The sequence below is a fragment of the Dama dama genome, chromosome 7 (assembly GCF_033118175.1).
Source record: "Dama dama isolate Ldn47 chromosome 7, ASM3311817v1, whole genome shotgun sequence".
Taxonomy (NCBI): Eukaryota; Metazoa; Chordata; class Mammalia; order Artiodactyla; family Cervidae; genus Dama; species Dama dama.
The window spans coordinates 34585526-34608976 of NC_083687.1; the positions used below are offsets into that span (position 1 = coordinate 34585526).

The following is a 23451-nucleotide window of genomic DNA, read 5'->3' on the forward strand; positions in this document are numbered from 1 at the left end:
GGCAGCTCTTCGAAGAGTTTTTGTATAAAGAGGAGCAGAAAAATGAATAACCAGGGGAAGGGGCTCTATGAGGTCAAGAGAGTTGTTTTAATTTTTTTTAATGAGAAAAGGTACAGCATGCTTCTTGATGATGCAAAGGTCCCAGCTGAGATGGAAAAATTAGAGGCAAAAGAAGGATTGTGAGCAATCTCCTTGAATGGAGTGAGGAGGATTGGTTAAAATCTGCATAAATGGAGGGAGCATAACGGGAGGATATGGACACACACAGATCAGAGGGTGGATATAATGGAGAGAACTGATGTAAGTTCCCTTTTTTTTGGTTGCCCTGGGTTTTTGTCGCTGCATGAAGTCCTCTAGTTGTGGTGCGCAGACTTCTCGTTGTTGGGACTCCTGGTCACGGGCTCAGTAGTTGTAGCATGTGGGCTTAGTTGCCGCAGGGCATGTGGAATCTTCCCGGACCAGGGATGGAACCTGTGTCCCCTGCATTGGCAGGCAGATTCTTAACTACTTAATGACCAGGGAAGTCCTGGAAGTTCTTTTGTGACTGCTTCCATTTTCTCAGCAAAATAGGATCAACACAGAAAATCTATGATGTAGAGAAAAACTCTATGTAACAAGTAAGCAAAATTGGCATAATACTATGAAAGATCTGAGTGGCAAGTTTGACACGTTGGAACAGTCAAAGCAGAAGGAGCAAGTTCCTAGTAGACATCGCCTGAACAAGGCATAAAGACAGGAACTCACTGAGTGTGTGTGAGGGGTTTAGTTTGAGGTGAGATTCTGCGCACCAGAGAAGCGAATGTAAGCTTGGTTTAGCTAAAAGTGCAGAAGGCCTCAATGCCCGGCTGAAGAAAGAAGTCCGGCATACATGGCTCCCCCGCCCCGGATTTGTGTATGCCATTCCAGTGTTGCTAAGTGATGAGTTCCCGAGTTCTCGACTGTTCACTTCGGTCACTGCCAGGGATGTGACTGAAGCACCCTTGGCCTTTTCACACAATGGCAGAGACTCAGGCTTATTATGTGCAGTTTTGGACTCAGGTTCTTCAGTATTTCGTGGGGCTATATCACCGCCTCCAGAAATGCTGGGCTGCCCTTAAGGGCTTCTGCACTAGGAAGGAGGAAGAATACATCCCTCCAGCTGAGAGTATTTTTCATAAAGAAAAAATAATGATGCTTGGCAATATTTTGACAGATAATTCTCTAGCCCTTGAACAGAGAGCTCAAGCTGCCTATAGAATCGGACTGTTGGCCTTTACAGGTACTGATTTAACCAGCGGTACTGATGGAATGTTCCACAACCTTTCTGCCTGTTCTAACACTGTCAGTGAGTGAGTCTCCTAGCACTCATCTTAAGAGTCCAATAACATTTCCTTTGCCTAAATTATTAGTCTCTCCTCTCTGTACCACCAGATGATTACTAATTACTTTCTCCTCAAGGATCTCATGTTTTAAAAGAATGTGGCCATCGGCTATATGACTAATTAGGTACTTTCTAATTTTTATTCATTAAAATTATGTATACACATATATACACTGAAATTGCCTATAAAATGTTTTAATATCATAAAAAAATCAAAGACTATACTGAATTCATTTGTCAACCCTTTTACAGGGAAAAACTACTTGATATTTTATATTTTATCTTGCAAAAAATGCATTACACAGGCAATAGTTTAGAAAAATCAGTAAGAACTTTAGGCTCTTAAAACACTTATTAATACCAGGAAAGCCAATAGGTATATTAGTGAAAAACAGCTATTAATGTACTCTTGGCTAGAGAATTAAGTGGTAAGGGTTGAAATTATATTTAAGGGCCCTTGTGGCTCAGATGGTAAAGAATCTACCTGCAATGCAGGAGACCTGGGTTCTATCCCTGGGTTGGGAAGATCTCCTAGAGAAGGGAATGGGAACCCACACATTTTCTTGCCGTAAGAATCCCATGGACAGAGGAGCCTGGTGTGCTACAGTCCATGGGGTAGCAAAGAGTCGGACACAACTGAGTGACTAACATGAACCATTTAAAGACACACTGTTCTGTCAAATCCACACTTGCTTCACCTTTTTTCCTAATAAATGTCAGGATGTATAAAAAAAATTTATAGACAGCCCTCAATAACATGCCTAATTAGAAGCTGTTGTTGGTAGCTGTTAGTGTCATTGGTAGATTATTTTTTAAATGGGAAAATGAATTATTTTGATGCCTTCTGATAGACTACTTCCAACAGAATGGTGTCCGTGAGAGAAAACATTTAGTGTTTATAAGGACCGATGGGTCCTAAGGTGCCAGAATGATTAAGAAGCACTAGCACAGGACCAGAGAGGACAGGAACTCAGGAAAATGCCCGTGTGCAGGAGGATAAACCGTAACCACCAAGGAGGCAGGCTCAGTTCACTACAGAGCCATGGTCACCATTGGGGGCAAGAATTAGCTAATTACAAAGGGATCAGAATCCTTTCATTTCATGTGGGGAACAACGAAAAGGGTTCATGCCAGCTTTTCGCTAACACTTTACATCAAAGAGAAAATTCTTAAAACCATGAAACTGTGGTAGTACAAATAAGAGAAATCCAAGCGAGGTCGAAACTCCAGTGGCTAAGAATCCAGACAACTGTACCAGCCACTCCTCACCATTTAAATTGTCTTCATCAGTGCCTTCTTATCTATGACCTTCTCAGAATTCAAGATTTGAACTAGGAAGATCTGGGGTCCAGGTATAGGATGGGAGTAGAGTCAAGGACCAGGTTGGCCCCAGATCTGCAAGAGTTGGGCTGAGAAACACGTTAAGAACAGAATAATGATGGACAACTTGGGAAAAACCTCTCTTGCCAGTAAGACCCTGACCTTGCAGCTCAGCCTGTTGATTTTTCCTATGTTTGCTCTAATGTTCTGGTACTTCTTCAAGCACTGAAGACCAAGACTCTGGAATGAAACCATGAGGGAGATCTGCAAGGTGAACACAGCCAGGCTTTATTCATCTTGCATTACTGACAGGTGCCTGATGAAGGAACCAGGGAAGAGCTTTGAGCAGGCAGGGACCTCCCAGTGCTCTTCATGTAACCCCACGCGGATCAACGTACACTTTCTCAATTTCAGAGCAGCACATGGAGACTGGGGTGGCGGGGGAGAGGAAAACAGTGTGAACACAGGAGCACTCATGTTACTAGCTACTAGACATATAAAATACTTCTGGAAATGCAAATGCTTTGTTTTACAGGAGGACCCACTGCTGGAAATTTTGCAGCTGAGTACATGAAAGAAGTAGCTCACTTGTTGCAAGATTACGAGATGGTACCCAAAATAAAGATCCTGCTGCTCCAGAGTGTCGCATCTTGGTGTTACTTAAACCCTGTCAGCCAGAAAAGAGCCAAACATTTGCAGTTTATTCCTATTCTCGTCGATCTTTTTGATGACAAACTTGAGTCTACTATGAAAAGTGAAACAAACAGCAGCCTCCTGGTTAAATTTTGGGGTTGCTATGTTCTCTCTGTCATGACATGCAATAACTTGCCTTGTATGCAGGAGCTTAAACACTGCAGTTCTCTGAAATATCACTTGGAAATATTGGCCAGTGAGAATTGGTCTGGATGGCCCGAGAATTTTGCAGAGGTGCTATATTTCCTCATTGGTTTTCACAGGCATTAATTTCTCTGAATCCAGCTACCTGATGCCTCTGTCTGCACCCCACTGTATTACCCTGGAAAATTTAAATAAATAACAAGAGCTGGTAACATTATTCTTCAGCATTTTCTTTTAGGTGGTGGAAAAACTCTATATTCATTTTCAACATTACTGTGATGAACCAAACTTACGAAAAGCACCCCTGTTGAAATAACGTCATAAAAATTAAGTTTATAAAATGAGAATTTTATAATTCTGGAAGACCCATTACCTATGTAACTGTTAGAAGCAGTGGTGTATTTGCTGGGGGTGTATTTACTGATGACATTTAGCTAAGGCACCCAGAAATGCCAAATCTAAACCCAGCTCACAGCCACAACGGATGCTACAGGGGATGTAGATGGAGGCTGTTGATCTGTAGTGGATGCTGTTGCCCTACTCATACGCATCCTTGCGTTGTTTCAGTGCCAGCCTTCAAGGTGCCACATCCTTGGCTGAGGCCATGTTTGGCTTTCAGACATGATCTTACTGCACATCAGGCTGACCAGGGGTTCGGGGGAACTCACACTTCATGGAGCAGTGCTCACCTCCATTGGTCCAGCTCTGGAAAGAGATGGAGTATTATGTGTACAGATACCCAAAGAACAGCCTAAAGCTTGGCTCTTAGATTTTCACCGTCCGTATTTTGTTAGAAAATATTTAAAAGAAAACTTACACTTCCATACTGTTCAGCCTCATCAAAAGCTTTGTTACAAAAAATATTTATGAAAAAGCACTTAAAGGACTTGTAGCTTTTTGTGTCTCTAACTACCCTAATATTTGCCTCTAGCTTAAATTCGAGCCATCAAGAGATTGAATACTTTCGTCTTTCAGACATGCCTTGACTAAACTTAGTGTCATGCTTTCACCTGAGGGGCCTGGAGAAAGTCTAGGTCGGTGATCTTTATTTATTATAGGAATGTTGTTAGGGATGCTATTCACCTCATGTGGATTCATGAGGTTCCCTGGGGAAATTGTCTCAAAACTTAAAACAAGAAAAGCTGTGTTCTGCTGCTGAGCCACTGGACCTTTTCACCCTTTGTGGATTGCATAACTCAGTTTTTCAAACTAGAACTCAGTTCATAGGCGATTAGGGTTGGAAATCAGAAGCCCCATTTAGAAACTGCGTCACAGAAATTAATTTTCCAAATGCTTTTGTAATTCAGAGTCAAATAATGCTGGGTCTCTGATGAAAAACAGGTTCAGAGGCATTTTTCTGCTAAGGTGTGATTTTACACTGGCTTACCAAAATTTTAACAAATGGTTATTTTCCTTTGATGTCCCTTGTAAGGATTCTCTTAGAAGCAAATGCTAGATAACAATTTGAGCACAAGGGCTTTATTTGCTCATCTTCATAAAGGACTTATGCTTTCATTTCCCTCAGGTAAGAATAAGAGTAGAATGGTCGGATCATACAGAATGTGTGTTTAATTTTTAAAGAACAGTTTAACAGTTCAACAGCACCTGTAGCATTTAATATTGCCACCAGGACTGCCAGAGTCCCATATCCTTATGCGATGTTGTTTCATATCCTTACTCTCGGTATTGTGAAGGTTTTCTCAAACTTGAGCCATTCTGATGCACACCTAACAGAATCTCGCTGGTCTAATTTGCACTTCCCTAATGACTAACAATGCCATCTTTCCACACACTTGTTTACCATCTGTACATATGCTCTCCAGGTGTCCAAACCTTTCCTCCATTTAAAGAAAAGGTTGTCTATCTACTTAATGAGTTTTAAGTTCTTTATAGATAGAAATCCTTTGTTGGGTATGTTTTACAAGTATTTTCTCCCAGTCTGTGGCTTGTCTTTGCATTCTCTTAAGTCTTTCAAAGAGAAGTTTTTTATTTTTATGCAATCCGATTTATGGCATAATTAGTGATGTGTCCTTTTGGAGAAATCTTTACCAAATCTGAGGTCACTAAAATTTCCTATTTTCTTCTAGAAGATTACTAGTTTTAGCTCTGACATTAAATTTTAAAATCCTCAGTTCCCTCCCCTTTTGCTCCCTGCTACCAAATCCTAGCAATCCGTTTTTGACATTTTCCAGAAATACTTTCTATTTGCCAAGTCATCCTATTCTACTTAGCTCTCCTCTTTACCACTCATTCTAAACTCCTCTGATTCCCCTCTCCCTCTAATCAAGAATATCCTTAATTCTTTTTAAAAATTATTTTTATTGTGGTAAAAAAAACAGTGTAAAATTTATCTGTTCTTCCTCAATTCTCTCTTTGGGCTGATATACCACATCTAAAACATATAGAGCTGCACTAATACACAGCCACTGACCTCACAGGGCTCTTTAAAATATAAACAAACTGCTAGTCCCTCATTCATAAAGCCGCATTTGGTACTCAAGGATACCTGCGTATTATACTGGACAACTCAGTTCCAGCCTCCCATAAACCTTTATTGGACAATGTTGTTATAGTTTAATAAGTTTCCATTATTTAAAATTTTTAGTCCTCACAAACACAGAGGTGGACTTTACCTCAATATTAGAGATAAGAAAATTGAAGTTCTAGAATAACATGCCTAAAGTAATCCTTAAAAGCTTGATATTGCTCTTTATTGTCAATTTACACCAAGTTGCTTGTATGCTGTCCACAGAACTTACTCAATCCCAATGCGGTATACTTCTCAATTCCCCCTGTCTTTTTCTTCCTACAAACAGTACACCCTCCATTTCACCCTCTTACTTCAATATACACACTTTGTATACTCCAGTACGTGAAATGTGTTAACAGAAAGTTTCAGGACCCTTAGTTATTCCTGCATTTCTTTATGTGCTCCACCCTCTGCTTTTCTAAGACCACCAACACCACCCCAACATTTTAACCTTCCAAGAAGAGTAGGATCCTACCAGCCAGTTGAGCCTTCTCATGGCTAATCAGATTCACCCGGGGAGCTTTTGGATCTCTATATGTTCACACTTCTACTTGGTCCTATTACTGGCTTAGGGTCCAGAAATCAAATTTCCCTCCAGTGAGCCTGAGGTGCAACCAGGTTTATGAGGGAAAACCTCAGCTATCTCAGTCTAAAGAGGGAGAAGTCATTTTTCCTTGTTTTCTTCCAAGCTAGTTAGCAGAACAGAAACGAAACAAAACAAAAAGCACAGAAATAGACAAATTTTCTACACAGACTTTATACTTCATTCTTCCAAGATACACACAAAACTCAATAGAATGAAGTTTATTTATCATATATACAAGTCATGTCTGATAACTGAAAAAATGCTATTTACACAAAACACCATAGATTAAAAATACATAGTATTTGTATTTTAATACAATAATAGGATTCCAGGATACAAACAAGAGAATCTGATAACAAGTTTTCATTATAAAGTTATTTGTAAAAAAAAAAAAGTATATAATAAAGTTATTTGCTCTGCTACAAAGAACTACAGTGGAGGTAAACTTTGGCAGTTACTGAATTTCATATACTCGGTTTTACATCTGTAGGGGAAGACACAACTTCTTCAGCGCATGTACCAGCAATTTCTGAGTCTTCTACTTCATTCAGAATCCTCAGTAGTTGCCTGTTCAGGATCAAATTCCGGACTATACGGTGATTCAAGGTTATCCAGAGGTTCATGACTCAGCCTCTTTTAAAGAATAAACCAATATTTATTTTAAAAACTTTACAATCCAAGTCCATTATTACTATGCTGATATAAGGAACCCTCAATGTTGTAGTAAGGTTTCATAATGTCTCTACTAAATTCACTTACAAGCAGTCAAGTGTTATATCCAAGTGCTAACCATATTAGATCCTATTTCTGCAAAGTCAGTGTTTACAAATTTGCTTATTTTTAAGTACTGAGATGCTTTCAGAATACAACTCAAACCAGTACTTCTCAAACTACAGTAAAGGACCAGGTTTCCTAATTTCCCATCTGCTTTGGACCAATACTCCCACGGCAGTTAAGAGAGCTACTACACTGCTTCCAAATGAAAACTTTATTCTGTCATGGTGCTAAAATGTAAGGTAGAAATTCAGTACAAGAAAAGTTGTGATTTGAAAAACTTCCTTCCTAACCATAAGATGATGTTTTGCAGACATGAATAAATTTAAGACCTAGTTTTTAAGACTGGTAAATTAAGAGTCACCAGGTTAATACTTATAAACACATTAGTTACTTCCAAATTTTAAAAAAAGTCAGGTAAGATGACCAAAGCTATTTAGTACACCAACTATTAATACCAGTTTTGTAAGTGCCCATCATGTCTCATCAGCGTTAGTTAAAATAAAAACTGTGTGTGTCTGTGTGTATATATATGTATGTGTAACTGATCCACTCTGCTGTGTACCTGAAGCTAACACACTATAAATCAACCAGACTCCAATAAAAATGTTTAAAAAAGCCTATCTGAAAATTTGACACCTGTGAAATATAATAAATTCCCTATATTTTTCAGATATAATTCCTTTTTATATCTCTACAAGAAAACAGGTGTTCTTTTGTTTCATAATAATAAACAACAGCACCTCACAGTTACTGGGTTCTCACTATATACAGGCAGTTCTCTCAGTTTTTCCCTATTATAACTCATTATTCTCATAGGAAGCCTATGAAGTAGGCACTATTACTCCCATTTTACAGATGAGGAAAATGGAGCCCTGACAGGATAAACAACCTGCTTGACTCTAACTTAACGGCGCTAGGCAGGGGCGAGGACTCAAACCGGGAGATCTGATCCTAGAGCCCAAACACGTTCTGATCACACTCCCTGGACTCGATAGGAAAACAGAGGACTCGGGGTCAGGTGAAGGTTAAGACACCTACCTGTATCATCTCTGCCATATACTGAACATGTTCTGCCACCTCTGCCAGTTCCTTATTCTCCTCCTTCAGGCGGGCAATTTCATTGTCCTTTTGTTCAATCTCTTTATGAAGCTATGTGACATAAATCAAAATAGTTCAATATCTCACAGGTTTGCGACACTGTAAACCAAATTATATGCCTCCAAGTATACACCTGACAGCACATTTAGGACAAAGTTGCTAACAAAGGTGCTGTCCAAGTGACTCTCAACACAATAGGCTTCTTTTTGTGTAACAGTTCTGCCTAATTAAACTTTTACTAGGCCAACATTAAATCTGGTTTATATTGCTCTAGTAAAATATCGTAGACAGCAGAAGAAAAATGATCCCGGAATGTTTAAAAATGTCACAAATTATATTCAGTACATACTTTCTCATTTTCCTTAAGGGCCTCATAGAGAGCCTTCCGCCGTTTTTCTGCCACTTCTTTCCAATATTGAGGGGATGGATTTTCTAAAATAAATGAATGTTTTACAGTGTAACTTTGGAAATCATTACTGTATATATATACTGCTGTAAAAACCCAGTAACTTTTTGTCTATTAAAAAAAAAATTTAGTCTTATTCAGTACTTAGTAATACCATTTTTAAAAAAGATTAAAGTTAGAAAGCCAAATCAGTTTTTTCTCTTATTTTTCCAAACGTTTTGAAGATTTTCAATCTTTCAAAACAATTCCAACACCAGTACAATACACATATAACTTTCACCTAGATTGTTAAAGGTTGTTTGCTGCATTTGCTATGTGTCTTCATACTTTTTTTTTTGTTTAACAGTGACATTTGTGAAAAGTCCAGATCAGTTATTTTTACATTGCCCTTAAATTTGCATTTGTCCATTTTCATTATTAGGTTCAAGCTATACACGTTGGCAAGGACACTGTGTAAATATGTTGTATCCTTCCCAGTGTACCACTGAAGAAGCACATACTAATTTGTCACAATCCTAGTTTGTCACAATCCTAGATGTTATATTCAATCGTTTAAGATGATTTCTCCCTTGTAAAGACACTTTTTTCCTTCAGTAACAAGTAAATGATCTATGGAGTAAAACTTTTGAGTCTGTGGTGTTAATATCTAATTCCCTAACAACCTTTCCTCCAGTTTTAGCTCCACTAATATTTCTTAAATCTGTTTCTACGGTGGATAAAAAAAGGAGTGATTTTCCAATTATGTAGTTCCTTCTACATTCAGTAGTTGGCATTATTCTGTCAAAGAACATCCCCTCCCCCAATTCAGAAGAAAATTACCAGTATGGATTCATGTACTCTTTTTTAATTCAGTGTATTATAATCCATTTTTGTCATCATTCATTTTGATGCTCAAACTTTCCCTACTTTAGCCAAGGGGATCCCTTAAAGCAGTCTCTTATCCGTTTAACCTCTGCATCAGTTGTTGATTTTCTAACACAAGAGATTACAAGCTCCCTCTATAGTGAGCTTGCCCCAGTCCTGGAAGCAGCCATTTCTCCAGGGAGCTTTAGTGGAGAATCCTGTTTACAAACCAAGAACTGGGTGTGATTGTGCTTCTTGTTATTTAGGTGCCATTGTTTCTGGGCTCTTTCACTGGCAGAGGTAGATTCTTTAAAAAACAAAAAAATCAGTTCATACCAACACTCCCAATTCCAGTTCCATAACAGAGTTCCTCCTTTCCTTCCCCATTACATATTGTATCTCCCTTCACCATACTATGAACCCAAAAATATCAACATATTACTCATTTGCTCAATCCTAAAATATACTCAAATTTCCCCCATAACTGCTACTATAGCAATACCACTAACAGCAAAAATTAAATTCAAGATTTCTTTGTAGTTCTTTTAGTCCTCACAGTATATCCCACTGAGGTTGTATAGTCAAGAGTTCTATGTTCAAGTTAAATGAATTAATTTTTTCTATGTGGTTATGATAGCAATACAATGTATAGTTGAGTTGTTTATTTCCATATTTAACTTTAGTTATTATTTCCTATCAATCTTGATTAATTTTAGCCAAATCAGATGAGTATCACAAATCCTGTTGCTTATTTTACACTATTATTAAAATTTCTTTATTTGTATGCAATCAACCTTTCTTTATTTTGCCTAAAAAACCTACTATCTACTTATTTCTTCCCCCAGTCATTCAGGCAACTCAAAATGAGCCCAAACACCACTTTAATCTTGGGTGAGGCCATTAACTTCTCTAGGTCTCAGATTTTTTTCCTCAGTAATAATATCCAATGACTCATTACTAGAATAGAAGTAATCACCTTCCATAATACTTATAAATCATCACTAGCTTCCTTTTCTGAATTCCACTGCCATTCCATTAAAACCAGTAATTATCACAGGCACATGCTTCTCACTCATCTTCACTCCTCTTGTTCCTATTGTTCCCTTATTTCATTCTCCTGGTATCTTTTCTTCAAGTTCCTCTCCGCAAATTCATTCTCTAGACACTTTGCTTGAGAAGAGATTATTTCTAAGTCTTACATGTCCAATATCAAAGCTGCCATATTATTCACTATCCTTTCCTTTAATATTAAACCCATATATGGATCTTACCAAACCATAGGACCTGTCCAAATTTACATTTTATATATTTCCAACCATAAGAAATTTTAAATTATCAAAAACATTAAAGCAAAATAGTTTAATAGATTAAAAAGCCGTGGGCAGAATTCATAACAACAAACAATATTTACCCTTATTATAATTTAGGTTTTTAAGATAAAAGCTGCATATATACATATTTTTTTGTACCTGTAATCATAAGATCAAATGCTTCTTGGCTGACTCCTCCAAGAGTTTTATTTTTACTATGTTCTGGGTCAGTAATAACTCCAGAGCTGGAAGTCTTAGATATTAACTGGTCATTCCAATGTTTCTGTTTGGACAAGCCTTTAACCAACTATAATGAAAATATGTACATCAGTCATTTTGTTTAATGAACAAGAAAGCTGAATAGCTTTGTCTCTTTTGAATTAAAACTAAAGTATTCATATCTCTTTTTGATATCTTTGGCTCTTTTAAGAAATTATAAATTCAAAACTCTACAAAAATATATAGTCATATTTTAGGAATTTTATTTAAAGCAATTGTTTTAGATTAGACTTGGGTCTAAGGCTTAGCTGAATTCATTTTCATTACCTAAATAATTCAGTACCAAGGGAAGGCATGATTTTCAACCCATAAAAGTCTAGAAACCCTCATCCATGATTTCATTATTTACATACAGGGGTAAATGATTGAATCTAATATTTTATTCTTAAAAAAAAAAAAGGAGAAAGAAATCAAACATTATGCCTATAGGTTAACTCATAATTTATTATCCCAGTTCTACTACAGATATCCATAGCAACTTTCAACTTCCTAAACTGAAATTAAAACAAAAACCATTTCTGTGGGGAATATACAATTGTTATCCTTAAATTATTTCCAAATTTCAATGATTTAGGTATTTCTGACCAAGTAAGTCTTTGAAATGTTTTTAATGTAAGTGCAGTATCATCTGTATCCCATTCTAGCTCAACAATACAACAATACACACCTCATTTTCTCTTCCAACTAGAGATCCAGCCGTAGAAGGCTGAATCATCTTCAGAGTTCTTCTTGGAACAGGACTGCTCTGAAAGTCAACATAATAAATTATCTGGTTACTAAGTTACTATATGGACTGTTACTAACTTAATCCTACTATAATTTACAAAAAACAAAACAACCCAAAGGACATTAATGTTTGATATGGTATATAATTTTGTAAAATTACACATGGTTTGATCAACTAGCAAACTTATTATTTCCCTAAAATTCTAATAAAGTTTGAAGAAATTCTAAAAATAAATCATATTACTCAAACTTGACACAAACAAGTCACTCTTCTCCCATTTCAATATATGTTCTTGCTACAGTCATACAGTCATTGTTTAGTTAAAACAAAAATATAACATTTTTAAGTTCTAATACTTCATATATGGTGAAATTCCAGAATACCAGAAATATCTGTATTCCATCTTATAAAAAAAAAGATCTTCCACACAGAAACTAGAAATGTACCAAATATCATTACATTTATGGCAGAAACCCACAAAAGGGGCAAATTGGAGGAAAGGGTTAATTATTTAACTGCAAAATATTTCTCTCCCCTAATCAAAAGGATTCCTCTTAGGCTTTCTTTAAATTGTGAATATCCCCTAACATATTTATATGAATTCACCACAAGAATATAATTTTAAGAACATTACACATGTAAGAAGACCTGCTTCTCCCCCTCAACCTTTACCTGAGTGTAGAAGCAGTTTGCTTCAGGACCATTCATTAGCAGACAGCAAAAATGTCAGTGCTTGAGGCATACTAGAATTCCAAAATGCCCAAGCTATTGTTTCAGGAAAAAATTTGCCTTCCTTGTAATATGTAAATACCTTCCTGCATATTTCCTGATCTAAAAGATCTCTCTACTATATCTGCAAAAAATCATTAGTTATACTGCCACCATGGGATAGCAAACAATAGTGAATACTCAAACAAAGTTAGTAAGAACATGACACCAGAGCAGCGTGAGAAAGTTACTGATTCCACACTGCGCTCCACAGGACTAGAGCTCACCTTTCCCACGGTAAAGTTTCTACTGCTGATTATTATCTCACTATTGAACTGAAGAACAAACGCTGGCTACTGGGAGAACAAATATTACACCAACATTTCAGATATAATTTAAGATTAGTCAACAGTCTCCAGACAAACAGAAGAAAATACAACTTTGAAACCCTTTAATAATAGATGTTAATTTATTTAAACACTTGCTACTAAGATAAATGACTGAAATACTAAATGACCATTTCCAAGATTTAACTTTCACAACTGTAAGCTTTATAGCATCCAGCCACCCAAATGTAATATTGCTATTATCATTTTATTCATACAGATCTTGCATTTAGAATAAGCTCTTTACAACCAGAAAGGTTCTCATATATTAATGAGTCTTAATCTTTTTAGAAAACAATTTTATATTCTGCAAACCCCCTCAAGAAACAGTAATAACAAAACAAGCATACACACAGCATTTTGTGTATGACTGGCAAGGAATCTATGAACTCCTAAAATATACTCTTACAGACTAGCTTCAGTCCAACTCGCTCCTTTTACAGATGAGTAAACTGAGGCAGAGATGCTAAATAACTCACCCAACATCACAGTTTTGGAGGCAGAACCAAGCAGAACCCAGGTCCTTTTATATCCCAGATAGTTGTACTATAACTACTAAATATTAGACTTCTCTTTAAATGTTAGACTCTGCTGGAATTACATAAATTATCTGTCTGGGATTTGATTCAAAATAATTCAGTGGAAGAAAGAAGGAGCGAATAGAGACGGAGATGAAATAAGACTTGCCATATGCTGATAGTCCATGGGGTTGCAAAGAGTCAGACACGACTGAGCGACTGAACTGAACTGATATACTGATAATTGCTGAAAGTGGGGGAAGTAAATTGAGATTAAATTACTATTTTTTAATATTTTCCTAATAAAAAGTTTAAAAACACACACATACAAAGCACAATTGGAAGATGTTATTACCCTTTATGGAAGATGATGGGATCAAATTCACATATTATCAGTACAAACTATTATTCAAGAAAAATAATGTAAGGAAGATACTAAGGCAAGGCAATAATGCAAAATGTCTCTGTGATCAAAGATCTAATTTGAATATACACTTAAAGGATTTTAATAAAACCATCTCATGAAATGTAGTAAGAGTAAAAACAAAGGAATAAAAAGTCTTGTATACAGAAAACCCTAAGGAATTTACTAAAAAAAACTAATAAACAAGCTCTGCAAGGCTGAAAGAAACAAGATCAAGATACAAGTCAACTGCATTTCTATATAGCAGCAATGACCACACCAAAAATTTAATTAAGGAAATGATTCCAGCTACAATAGCATTAAAAACAACAAAATACTTAGACCTAAATAAATGGAAAAACATCCTATGTGCCTGGATCACAAAACTTAATATTCAACCATAATTCATTTTTAAACAGTCCTCTATTGTTACTTGCCCTCAGACTCAAAATTTAGTTAAGTCAAGGTTCATAGAAATTATAGCCAGTTAAATTTGACCAAATTACGTCAAAAACATCTAACTACCTGCTTTCTACAAAAGCTGAAAGTGATTGCATCACATACCTTTACATTCTCTTGGAGTCCTTCTTGTTTCTGCTTCATGCTGTGACTCATTACACACCTGATGAAGAGCAGAAGACTAGCAATTCAAAAACAGAACAATCTGCATCAGAAAGTGAAATTTAGTTTTTTGTTCAAAGTACAACGTAAAAATAAAAATTAAAAAATCGTAACGATAAAAAAGATAGAATCTTTTCTTACTGTACCCAAACTCAGCCCTGTCAATGACAAGTGACTAAAGCTAATGACTCTTAGTATCTTTACTTTATACATACACACACACAAAAAAAATAATTCTGGCTGGTAAAATTTTGTTACATATGAGAAAATATGTAGTCTAAGCAAATTTACAAAACATGATGGTGTTCTATATTAAATGCAGGGCTCCCAAAGGTCTGAAAAATGGTCAGTGGGAAAAGTAAAACACAGACATTCAGGTATGATCAGGTCAAAAACAGCATCCTAACTTTGCTGTTTCAAAGGTAGACTTAAGCTATAATAAACTTGGCACTGGTAACCAGCAATAACTTAATACTGGCTTAATATCTAATCAAGTAAGATTATGCATTTCCATGTGTAGGGAATGTTTAACCACCATTAACTGAGGCACTGATGGATGCAAAGAAAAGGGAGGAGACAAAGGGTTATGCAATCTTATTAACCAGAACACTGGCTCCACTCACTCCAAACCCAAATTTGAACTCCCCAGCCGTCTCTCTTCTCTCATACAGATCTCACTGATTTCTGTAGCTATGCCTTTCTTTACTCAGTGCAGTGACTTCTAAACTTTGACTATGACCCATCCCATGTGAATACATTTTATGCTGTGTGCCAGCACACACAAATGCAATCATAAAAGCTTAGGAAAAAAAGTCTAATGCTGTGACACATCCTATTTTCTAGTCTGTTTAATGTTAAGCAAATGCTGGTCGAGCTGAGCCAGGGCAGTGGTTTTCAAACTGCGAGTCGAGGCCTGGGATTCCAAAATCACTTAGTAGGTGTTTAAAACATCAAAGTGTATGGCATAGGAGGAATAAATACTGCTTCCTGAAGGTTCTAATTTAGCTGAGGAATGCGTCCTAAATTGCGATGTAAAAAATGATTTCGTACACGTCATGATTTACTCCTCACTTGCTCATTACACTCCCGCCGACATCCTTATTTTTTATTATCTAGTTATTTTAATTAATTTATTTATTTTTTAATGTTTTTAATTAGTTGGAGGCTAATTACTTCACAACATTTCAGTGGGTTTTGTCATACATTGACATGAATCAGCCATGGAGTTAAGGAAGCTGTGGTACTTATCTAGTTATTTTAAACAACTAGATTGAAAACTCCAGCATAGGAGTGAGTCCAAGGAACTATTGATAAAATGATGAAACCAAGTGTCACCACGTTCATTTTTTCTTTAAACGAGCAGACGCAGGACTCAGGGATCTTCTCCCCCGAGCCCAGTTAGCGGACCATTAATGGAGGCTCAGTGAAATAACAGCCTGTCAATGCAGAGACGCGGGTTCGATCCCTGGGTCGGGAAGATCCCCTTGGAGAAGGAAATGGCAACGCACTCCAGTATTCTTGCCTGGGTAATCTCATGGACAGAGGAGCCTGGCAGGCTACGAACGTGACTTAGCCACTAGACAACAACAATGGATTTCCACCAGTTAATTCCTGGTCATGAGGACGGATGATGTTCCTCTTGACAAGGTACACCAACGCTGATGCCCTCACACCAACCAACTGCACAGAAACCGCCCCATAAGCCCGCAAGTCTGTCCTCGGGACAGAGATCCAGACGCCAAAGAGGCGGCAGAAGGTTCAACGCGCCGGGGCCCTCCAACCCATGGGCACGCCTGGGGACGGCGCCCGCCAGCCAATAGCGAGTGCGGACGGGAAAGCGCGCCAAAACCGACCTAACTAATGGGACGGGGTCCAGTCTCACCTCCCCCCCGCCCCCGCCCCCCACCCGACGACCGTTTAATCGCCTCTTCACCCCGACCCCGACAGTGGCCAGGCAGTCATCAGAGGAGTACGCGACTTCTGGCCGGCGGCAGCCCTAAGAGGCCTCATCTAGCAACCCCTGCGGACCCACTCCAGGCACCCCTCTCACACTTACCGGATGGAAGCGTGCAGTACTCGTAGCGAACTCAGGAAGTTGTGACCGCTGCTCCTCGCGCGGGGTTCACGGCCAACCCACGTTTGGGCCGGCAGCCGCTGGAGTGAGGGCGCGCGCTGCTGGGAAAACACTGAAACTCTTCCCGCCGGCCCTGGACGATCACGTAACCGCCTGACGCTAGACGTAGGGCGGAGCTATCGGAATCCGACGAATTGCCTCTCGCCTCCGCCCGTTTCGGCTCCGCCCCTTCCTGCGCCTGCCTGGTGGGCGTGGCGTGTATTTGGGCCTGACTGGGTTCTGGGTCCCGGCTTCTGTCCTGCGGTCTCAACTTCCGTTCAAAGTGAATGATTTTGGGGTTTTTTTGTCCCCACTAGATGTAAACACCGAGAGAAAAAAGTATTGTATTTTTCTGAAAATCCTTGTTCCGCGGCCTCTTCATTGTATTAAGAGCTTTTATATTTTGGCTTTTTCATGTTGACTAAATTGTGGTGCCCTAGTTCCCTTGTGGCTCAGTTGGTAAAGAATCCGCCCGCAATGCGGGAGAACTGGGTTCGATCCCTGGGTTGGGAAGATCCCCTGGAGAAGGGAAAAGCTACCCACTCCAATATTCTGGCCTAGGGAATCTCATGGACTATATAGTCCGTGGGGTCGCAAAGACTCGGACACCACTGAGCGACTTTCACTTCACTTCACTTCATTAGTACTAGAAGGCCTAATCGAGCAACAGGCCCATTGACTGAGCGCCTAGTAGGTACCAGTACTGTTCTAGGCACTGAAATACAGCTGCCATTGCAATTTGAAGGAGCAGGAAAACCTTAATAATAATTGTTTTTGTTGTTTAGTCGCTCAATTGCGTCTGAATCTTCGCAACCCCATGGACTGTAGGCCCCCATGCTCCTCTGTCCTTGAGTTTTTGCAGGCAGGAATACTGGAGTGGGTTGCCATTTCCTCCTCCAGGGGATCTTCCCATCCCAGGAATCGAACTCGAGTCTCCTGTGTTGTAGGCGGCTTCTTTACCCCTGAGCCACCGGCAAGCCCTAATAATAATTAGCTCTAGCTTTTTATTATTGTTATTACTTTTAGTCATTTTACAAATTTCTCAACTTTCTTTGTGGGCATAGTACACTTCAGATAACCAGAGTCTTGTTAAATCTTTTGTTTATGCCTATCATAGCTGTCAATGTTAATACAAGTCTGTTTTCCCTATTCTTAACTTTTCATGGAACTATCATTCTCAGAAGGAAGGTAACTACACACAGCATCACCTTTCTGAAAGCAATGCATTCTCAACTGTGTACCCTGCAGACACTGTGTGCCCATCTCCTGCCACCTACCATGTTGTATTTCTTTTTGACAGAGCTCAAAATGTACAAAGCAGTATCATATGATTCTAGTTATCTTTGGGTGAAATGTAACATAAAATCTAAATTCTAAATAAAGAAACAATCCATTCATTGGAAAGCTATCAATAGATGACTGAGTTTCAAGAGTAAGAATTCTGATGATCACTGTGTAATTTGACTTTGAAACACCAGCCAATCAAAACAGTAAATCTGACTTCTAGCCAGTCAGTCAAAACAGTAAATCTGATTTCTAATTTCTTCATTCAGCCAGATGATTAAAATGGCATCACTGATGAAAAGAGCCCAAATACTAAGTATATATTTTTAAAATATATAAAAAATTATATTCAGGTAGTCTGTAACAAGTATTGTATAAAGCAAAATATATAATGTTACTTCTTTCCAGAACTAAAAAGCTGGGAAAGGAAAATGTCTTCCATATGAAAATGATGAGAGGTAGAATTTAGAGATTACCATAGTTGAAAATCTACAGAAGCAAGAAGAGAATTGATTTCCTAAGCATCTTATGAAGCCCACCTTCCCAGATGTTATCTGTAGTTGCTAAGAGGATTGGTTAGTTTTGGGATGGTGTGAAGAAACTTTTACTTTATACATTTTAGTGTTGCTTTACCTTTTAATTCAAAGGAGATGATGTTTCCTTTAGCAAAAATTGTGAAGCCCCCAGAGTTTGAAAAAACTGTATCAACAGCTTAGGTTAGATCCCTCCTGCTTTGCATGCTAAATGATCAACTAATTAATGTGACAGATTAATTCAGATCTCCAAGTGCTATTCAGTTGGGTGGCCACTAGCCACATGATGGATATTGAACACCTGTATTTTCTGATTTATTAAAGGAGAAGGAATGAAAATAAAAAAGTAAATAAATAGGTCAGTCCCTGAGAGGGACTGCCTGGATGCTGAAGGAAAACACAGATAGAACCCTTCATTTGTGGGAGGCTAGAGCTGCCTTATCTGCCACCAAGTGACTGTGCTTCAGCAAATAACAAATCAGAAACAGAACTTGGGCTCAGGAAAAACTTCAAGTGGCCTGAGAAAAGTCAACAAAGTTATCATAGGAGAGCCTGAAAACCAAGCATAGGCATCCTTAAAGCCAAATAATTTTTAATCCTATCTTAACATTTGTGTCTTTGAAACATTCCTTTAAAAAAAAAATTTATTTATTTGGCAGCACGAGGTCTTAGCTGCGGCATGTGGGAACTTCCATCTTCCTTGCAGCACACGGGATCTTTAATTGTGGCATGTGAAGTCTTGGTTGCAGCATGTAGGATCTAGTTCCCCAACCAGAGACTGAACCCAGGTCCCCTGCATTGGGAGCACGGAGTCTTCGCCGCTAGACCACCAGGTAAGTCCCAAAACATTTAACAAGTGCCATTTCACTTTCATCAGCACAAAAACCTGCGAAGTGAACACAATTATTTTTTTCTGTATGCCACAGGCAAACTGTGGAGAGAGAAAGGCTGGTGTCTGAATGTGTGCCAGGCATCGATTTATTTCCTCTTGGCCCCAAATTCACTGCCAAGCTCCGGAGGGAAGATTTTCCCACAAGTTCCACCAGTACAGCATCACAGTGACTACTGTCACTTCCCTCCTCTCCAATAAGGTCTGGATCTCAGAAAGGAGGAAATTCCTTAGACGCTCTATTTCAGCACCCAAGGAAGCGAAGACAGCTCTCAAGAGTATACTATAAGAAGCAGCCACTGTTCCTCCTGCTAAAACAAACAGCATCCAAGGCAGACCCCACCGCCCGGCTGAGATCTAGACCTTGTTGGAGCAGGCATGCCAGTGACAGGGATGTCCCTGGGGTGCTGTACCCAGGGAACTTGCTGGAAATCTTCCCTCTGGTACTTCCCTGAAATCTGTTCTCTAGGGTGCCAGAGAAAGCTGTTCCCTGGGAAGTATCTCCCCAGACACCAGAGGGGAATTCTACAATGATATTGCCCGAGGCAAGGGGGCAGTGAGGAGTGATGTCACGGAAGCTGCTGGCAACCCATTGCCTCTGCAGACTTGCATCCCCAGCTCTATCGGGTAGTAAACAGGAAACCTGGTAGCTCACCCAGCAAAGTCTCCTTCTACACATGAACCTGCAGGACAGCGGTTGTTCTAACTGCTGCCACTGCAGTGACTTTGGGGTGTGTGGATGCCTGAACACCTGTACACCCACACAGAAAGACCCTTAATCACCTTCAGAACTTGCTTCTGACTAAATCCTTACCTCTAACGAGAAGGATGAACACCTTATTTTGAATCAGATGGTCTTTTCTATCTCCCTTGGGTAGAGTTTATTATTTTATCCCCAAGAGACTAGATACAACTTGCTCAGAGGCTGTCAGGAGATTGGAAGCCCTTCATCTTAGTCTCAGGTTATCTCATTTAGGCCCTACTGTCAACAGGGAAATTACATGGGACTCTCGAGGCTTCGATAAGTGCCCAGAAGGGCCATCATCCCAGGTGAATCTGCCATCATAGAAAACTGCCGATGAACTCTAAAGACTCTGCTCTTAAATCTGCTAATATGAGAATGTCAAGAGTTCAGAACTTATTTTCTCGATCAACAAGGTTATATTTAGAAACAAAGACTCTCTGACTTTTTCCTGGAAATTTCTTTAAAGATAATGCACCACCTATTGTTACCCCCAAATTGAATGTGATTTGGAAATCTACTGCCAGTTTAAGGAAATACTGGGGATAGAAATATGAGAAACACCATAAGGATGCCAAAAGCAAAATCCAAAGTATAGGAAATGCTACAAGACAAATAACCTGGTTTCTTCAACAACTAAGTGGCAAGATGAGAAGAAAAAAAAAAAAAGCAAAAGAATGGATTTGTAGAGTACAAAGAAACATAATAATAAAGGCAATATATGGATCTTGTGTGAACTAATGAAATGTAAAAAAAAGTAAGGGAAATCTGAATGCCAACTGAACATTTTATGTTGTTTAGGTATTAGGTATAATATCAATATTGTGGGGTTTTTTTCTTTTAAACTTTTTATTTTGTATTGGGGTATAGTCAATTAACAATGTTCTGATAGTTTCAGGTGAACAACGAAGGGACTCAGCCATACATGTATACATTTATCCATTCTCCTGCAAACTCCTCTCCCATCCAGGCTGACAAATAACATTGAGCAGAGTACCATGTACTACACAATAGGTCCTTGTTGGTTATCCATTTTAAATACTTGTGGGTTTTTTTTTTTTTTGGCTGCACTGCATGGCATCTTAGTTTCCCAACAGGGATCAAACCTGTGACCCTTGCAGTGGAAGCTTGGATTCTTAATCATTGGACCTCCATCCAAGTCCCAGTATTGTGATTTTTACTGTAATGGCTTTATCTGTATGCTATTTATAGATACTTATGGATCTTTTCTTTGGAATAATCATTGTGGGAAGGAAGAGTAAAGGTACAAATCAAGCTTTCTCAACATGGGCACTATTGACATTTTAACTCAGATAACTCTGTTGTGGGAGGCTGCCCTCTGCATTGTTTGCTGTTCAACAGCATCACTGGCCTCTACCCTCTAGCTGCCGGGAGCACTCCCCAGTTATGATGATCAAAAATGTCAGCAGACGTTGCCAAATATCCCCTGTGGGACAAAATACCCCCAGTTGAGAGTCTTTAGTGTAAGACAAGATTGGCCTACCAATGTATAACTGTTAACATCAGTGCATATGAATACATGCTCAGTCACTTCAGTCATGTCCGACTCTCTGAGACCCCATGAACCGTGGCCCGCCAGGCTCCTCTGTCCATGGGATTCTCCAGGCAAGAGTACTGGAGTGGGTTGCCACTTCATACTCCAGGGATAAAGTACGAAGTGAGTGAAGTGAGTGAAGTGAAGTCACTCAGTCATGTCTGACTCTTTGCAACCCCATGGACTGCAGCCCACAAGGCTCCCCTGTCCATGGGATTTTCCAGGCAAGAGTACTGGAGTGGGTTGCCATTGCCTTCTCTGATGATTACATGAGGGCTCGTTATTCTGTTCCTTTACTCTTACATACATTTGAAACTTTTAATAATGATTTAAAATATTAACTTAAAATGGATTAAAAAATAGATATACTGCAAGGGGTTTGACTATAAAAACCTTGACAACCACAAATATTTGCACCAATTAATTTTTGGAGACAGAAGACAAACTACAAGCTGAGAGAAAATATATATAATGTGTTTCACAGATAAAGGGCTAATTTCTCTAACTTACAGAGTTCTAAAATATTGTGAGAGAAAAAAGCCACCAACTCAATAGAAAAAATGGACAAAAGACAGAAGGAGTCAGTACCCAGAAAAAGATTATACAAATGGTGCTTCAATATATGAAACAAAACTCTACTCAAAGTAAGAGATATGCAAATTAAAACACTGAGAAACTATTTCTTACCTATCAGATTAGCAAATATTCCAAAGCTTGACAAAAGTCCTTGTGGTAGGCAGAATTCTAAAAAGCCTCCGTGTATGATGTTTGACCTCTATAGAGTTATCCCTTGAATAGGTTATATTATATAGCAAAGGCAACTGGATATTATGAGTATATTTAAGGTTCCAAATCAGTTGTCTTTAAATTAATCAAAAGGGGAGTGATCCTGGTAACCTTGACTTAACCAGGAGGATGCCCTTCAGCAGAGGCTCAGACTTTTTTTGAGGGTGAAGACATTTTCCTGCTGTCCTTTAAGAAGCAAGCCACCATGAATTTTACAGCCCCGAAGAAACGAATTCTGCCAACAACCTCAATGAGCTTGGAGGCAGATTCTTCCTCATCTCAGTTTCAGAATGTTAGCACCTTCTTCACAGTAATTTACCAAACAGTTCTTAGGGCTTCCCTGATGACTCAGATGGTAAAGAATCCACCTTCAATGAAGGAGACATGGGTTCGATCCCTGGGTTGGGAAGATCCCATGGCAAGCCACTGCAGTATTCTTGCCTGGAGAATCCCCATGGACAGAGGAGCCTGGCGGGCTACAGTCCTTGGGGTCGCAAACAGTCGGATACGGCTGAATGATTGTGCACGGCACAGTATGTTCATGGCATATACCATCTTCCCAGGAGGCTCCGTGGTAAAGAATCTGCCTGCAATGCAGGAGATGCGTGTTTGATGCCTGGGTCAGGAATATCCCCTGGAAGAGGAAATACAACCCACTCCAGTATCCAGTATTCTTGCCTGGAGAATTCCATGGACAGAGGAGCCTGGCGGGCTTCAGTTCAAGGGGTTGCAAAAGAGTCAGACGCAATTTAGCGACTAAGCAACCACAATTCATAGCATATAGTTTCAGGAAGAATTTTTTACTATCCACTAGATGGCAATGTTCCCTAGCCTAATTGA

The 23451-nt window shown here is 38.9% G+C and overlaps 2 protein-coding genes across 5 annotated transcripts; one reads left to right on the forward strand and one right to left on the reverse strand.

Moving 5' to 3' along the window:
* Window positions 1-923: 923 nt before the first annotated feature.
* On the forward strand, window positions 924-3643 carry ARMH2 (armadillo like helical domain containing 2). The gene is made up of 2 exons (XM_061146187.1): window positions 924-1258; window positions 3216-3643. Exons 1-2 carry the CDS (start codon window positions 997-999, stop codon window positions 3641-3643), a joined length of 690 nt encoding a protein of 229 aa, XP_061002170.1. The 5' UTR covers window positions 924-996.
* Window positions 3644-6836: 3193 nt separating this feature from the next.
* On the reverse strand, window positions 6837-16935 carry GMNN (geminin DNA replication inhibitor). Of its 4 annotated transcripts, none has more exons than XM_061147496.1 (8): window positions 16766-16935; window positions 14653-14710; window positions 13855-13932; window positions 12014-12091; window positions 11227-11374; window positions 8858-8940; window positions 8449-8559; window positions 6837-7266 (listed from the first exon to the last, which is right to left on the reverse strand). In XM_061147496.1, the coding sequence occupies exons 2-8, from the start codon at window positions 14701-14703 to the stop codon at window positions 7177-7179; spliced, it is 639 nt and encodes a 212-aa protein (XP_061003479.1). In that variant the 5' UTR covers window positions 14704-14710; window positions 16766-16935; the 3' UTR covers window positions 6837-7176. The 4 variants fall into 4 exon arrangements, with proteins under 4 accessions (XP_061003479.1, XP_061003477.1, XP_061003478.1 ...); XM_061147494.1 differs by having other exon boundaries at window positions 14653-14728; XM_061147495.1 differs by having other exon boundaries at window positions 14653-14752.
* Window positions 16936-23451: the final 6516 nt, after the last annotated feature.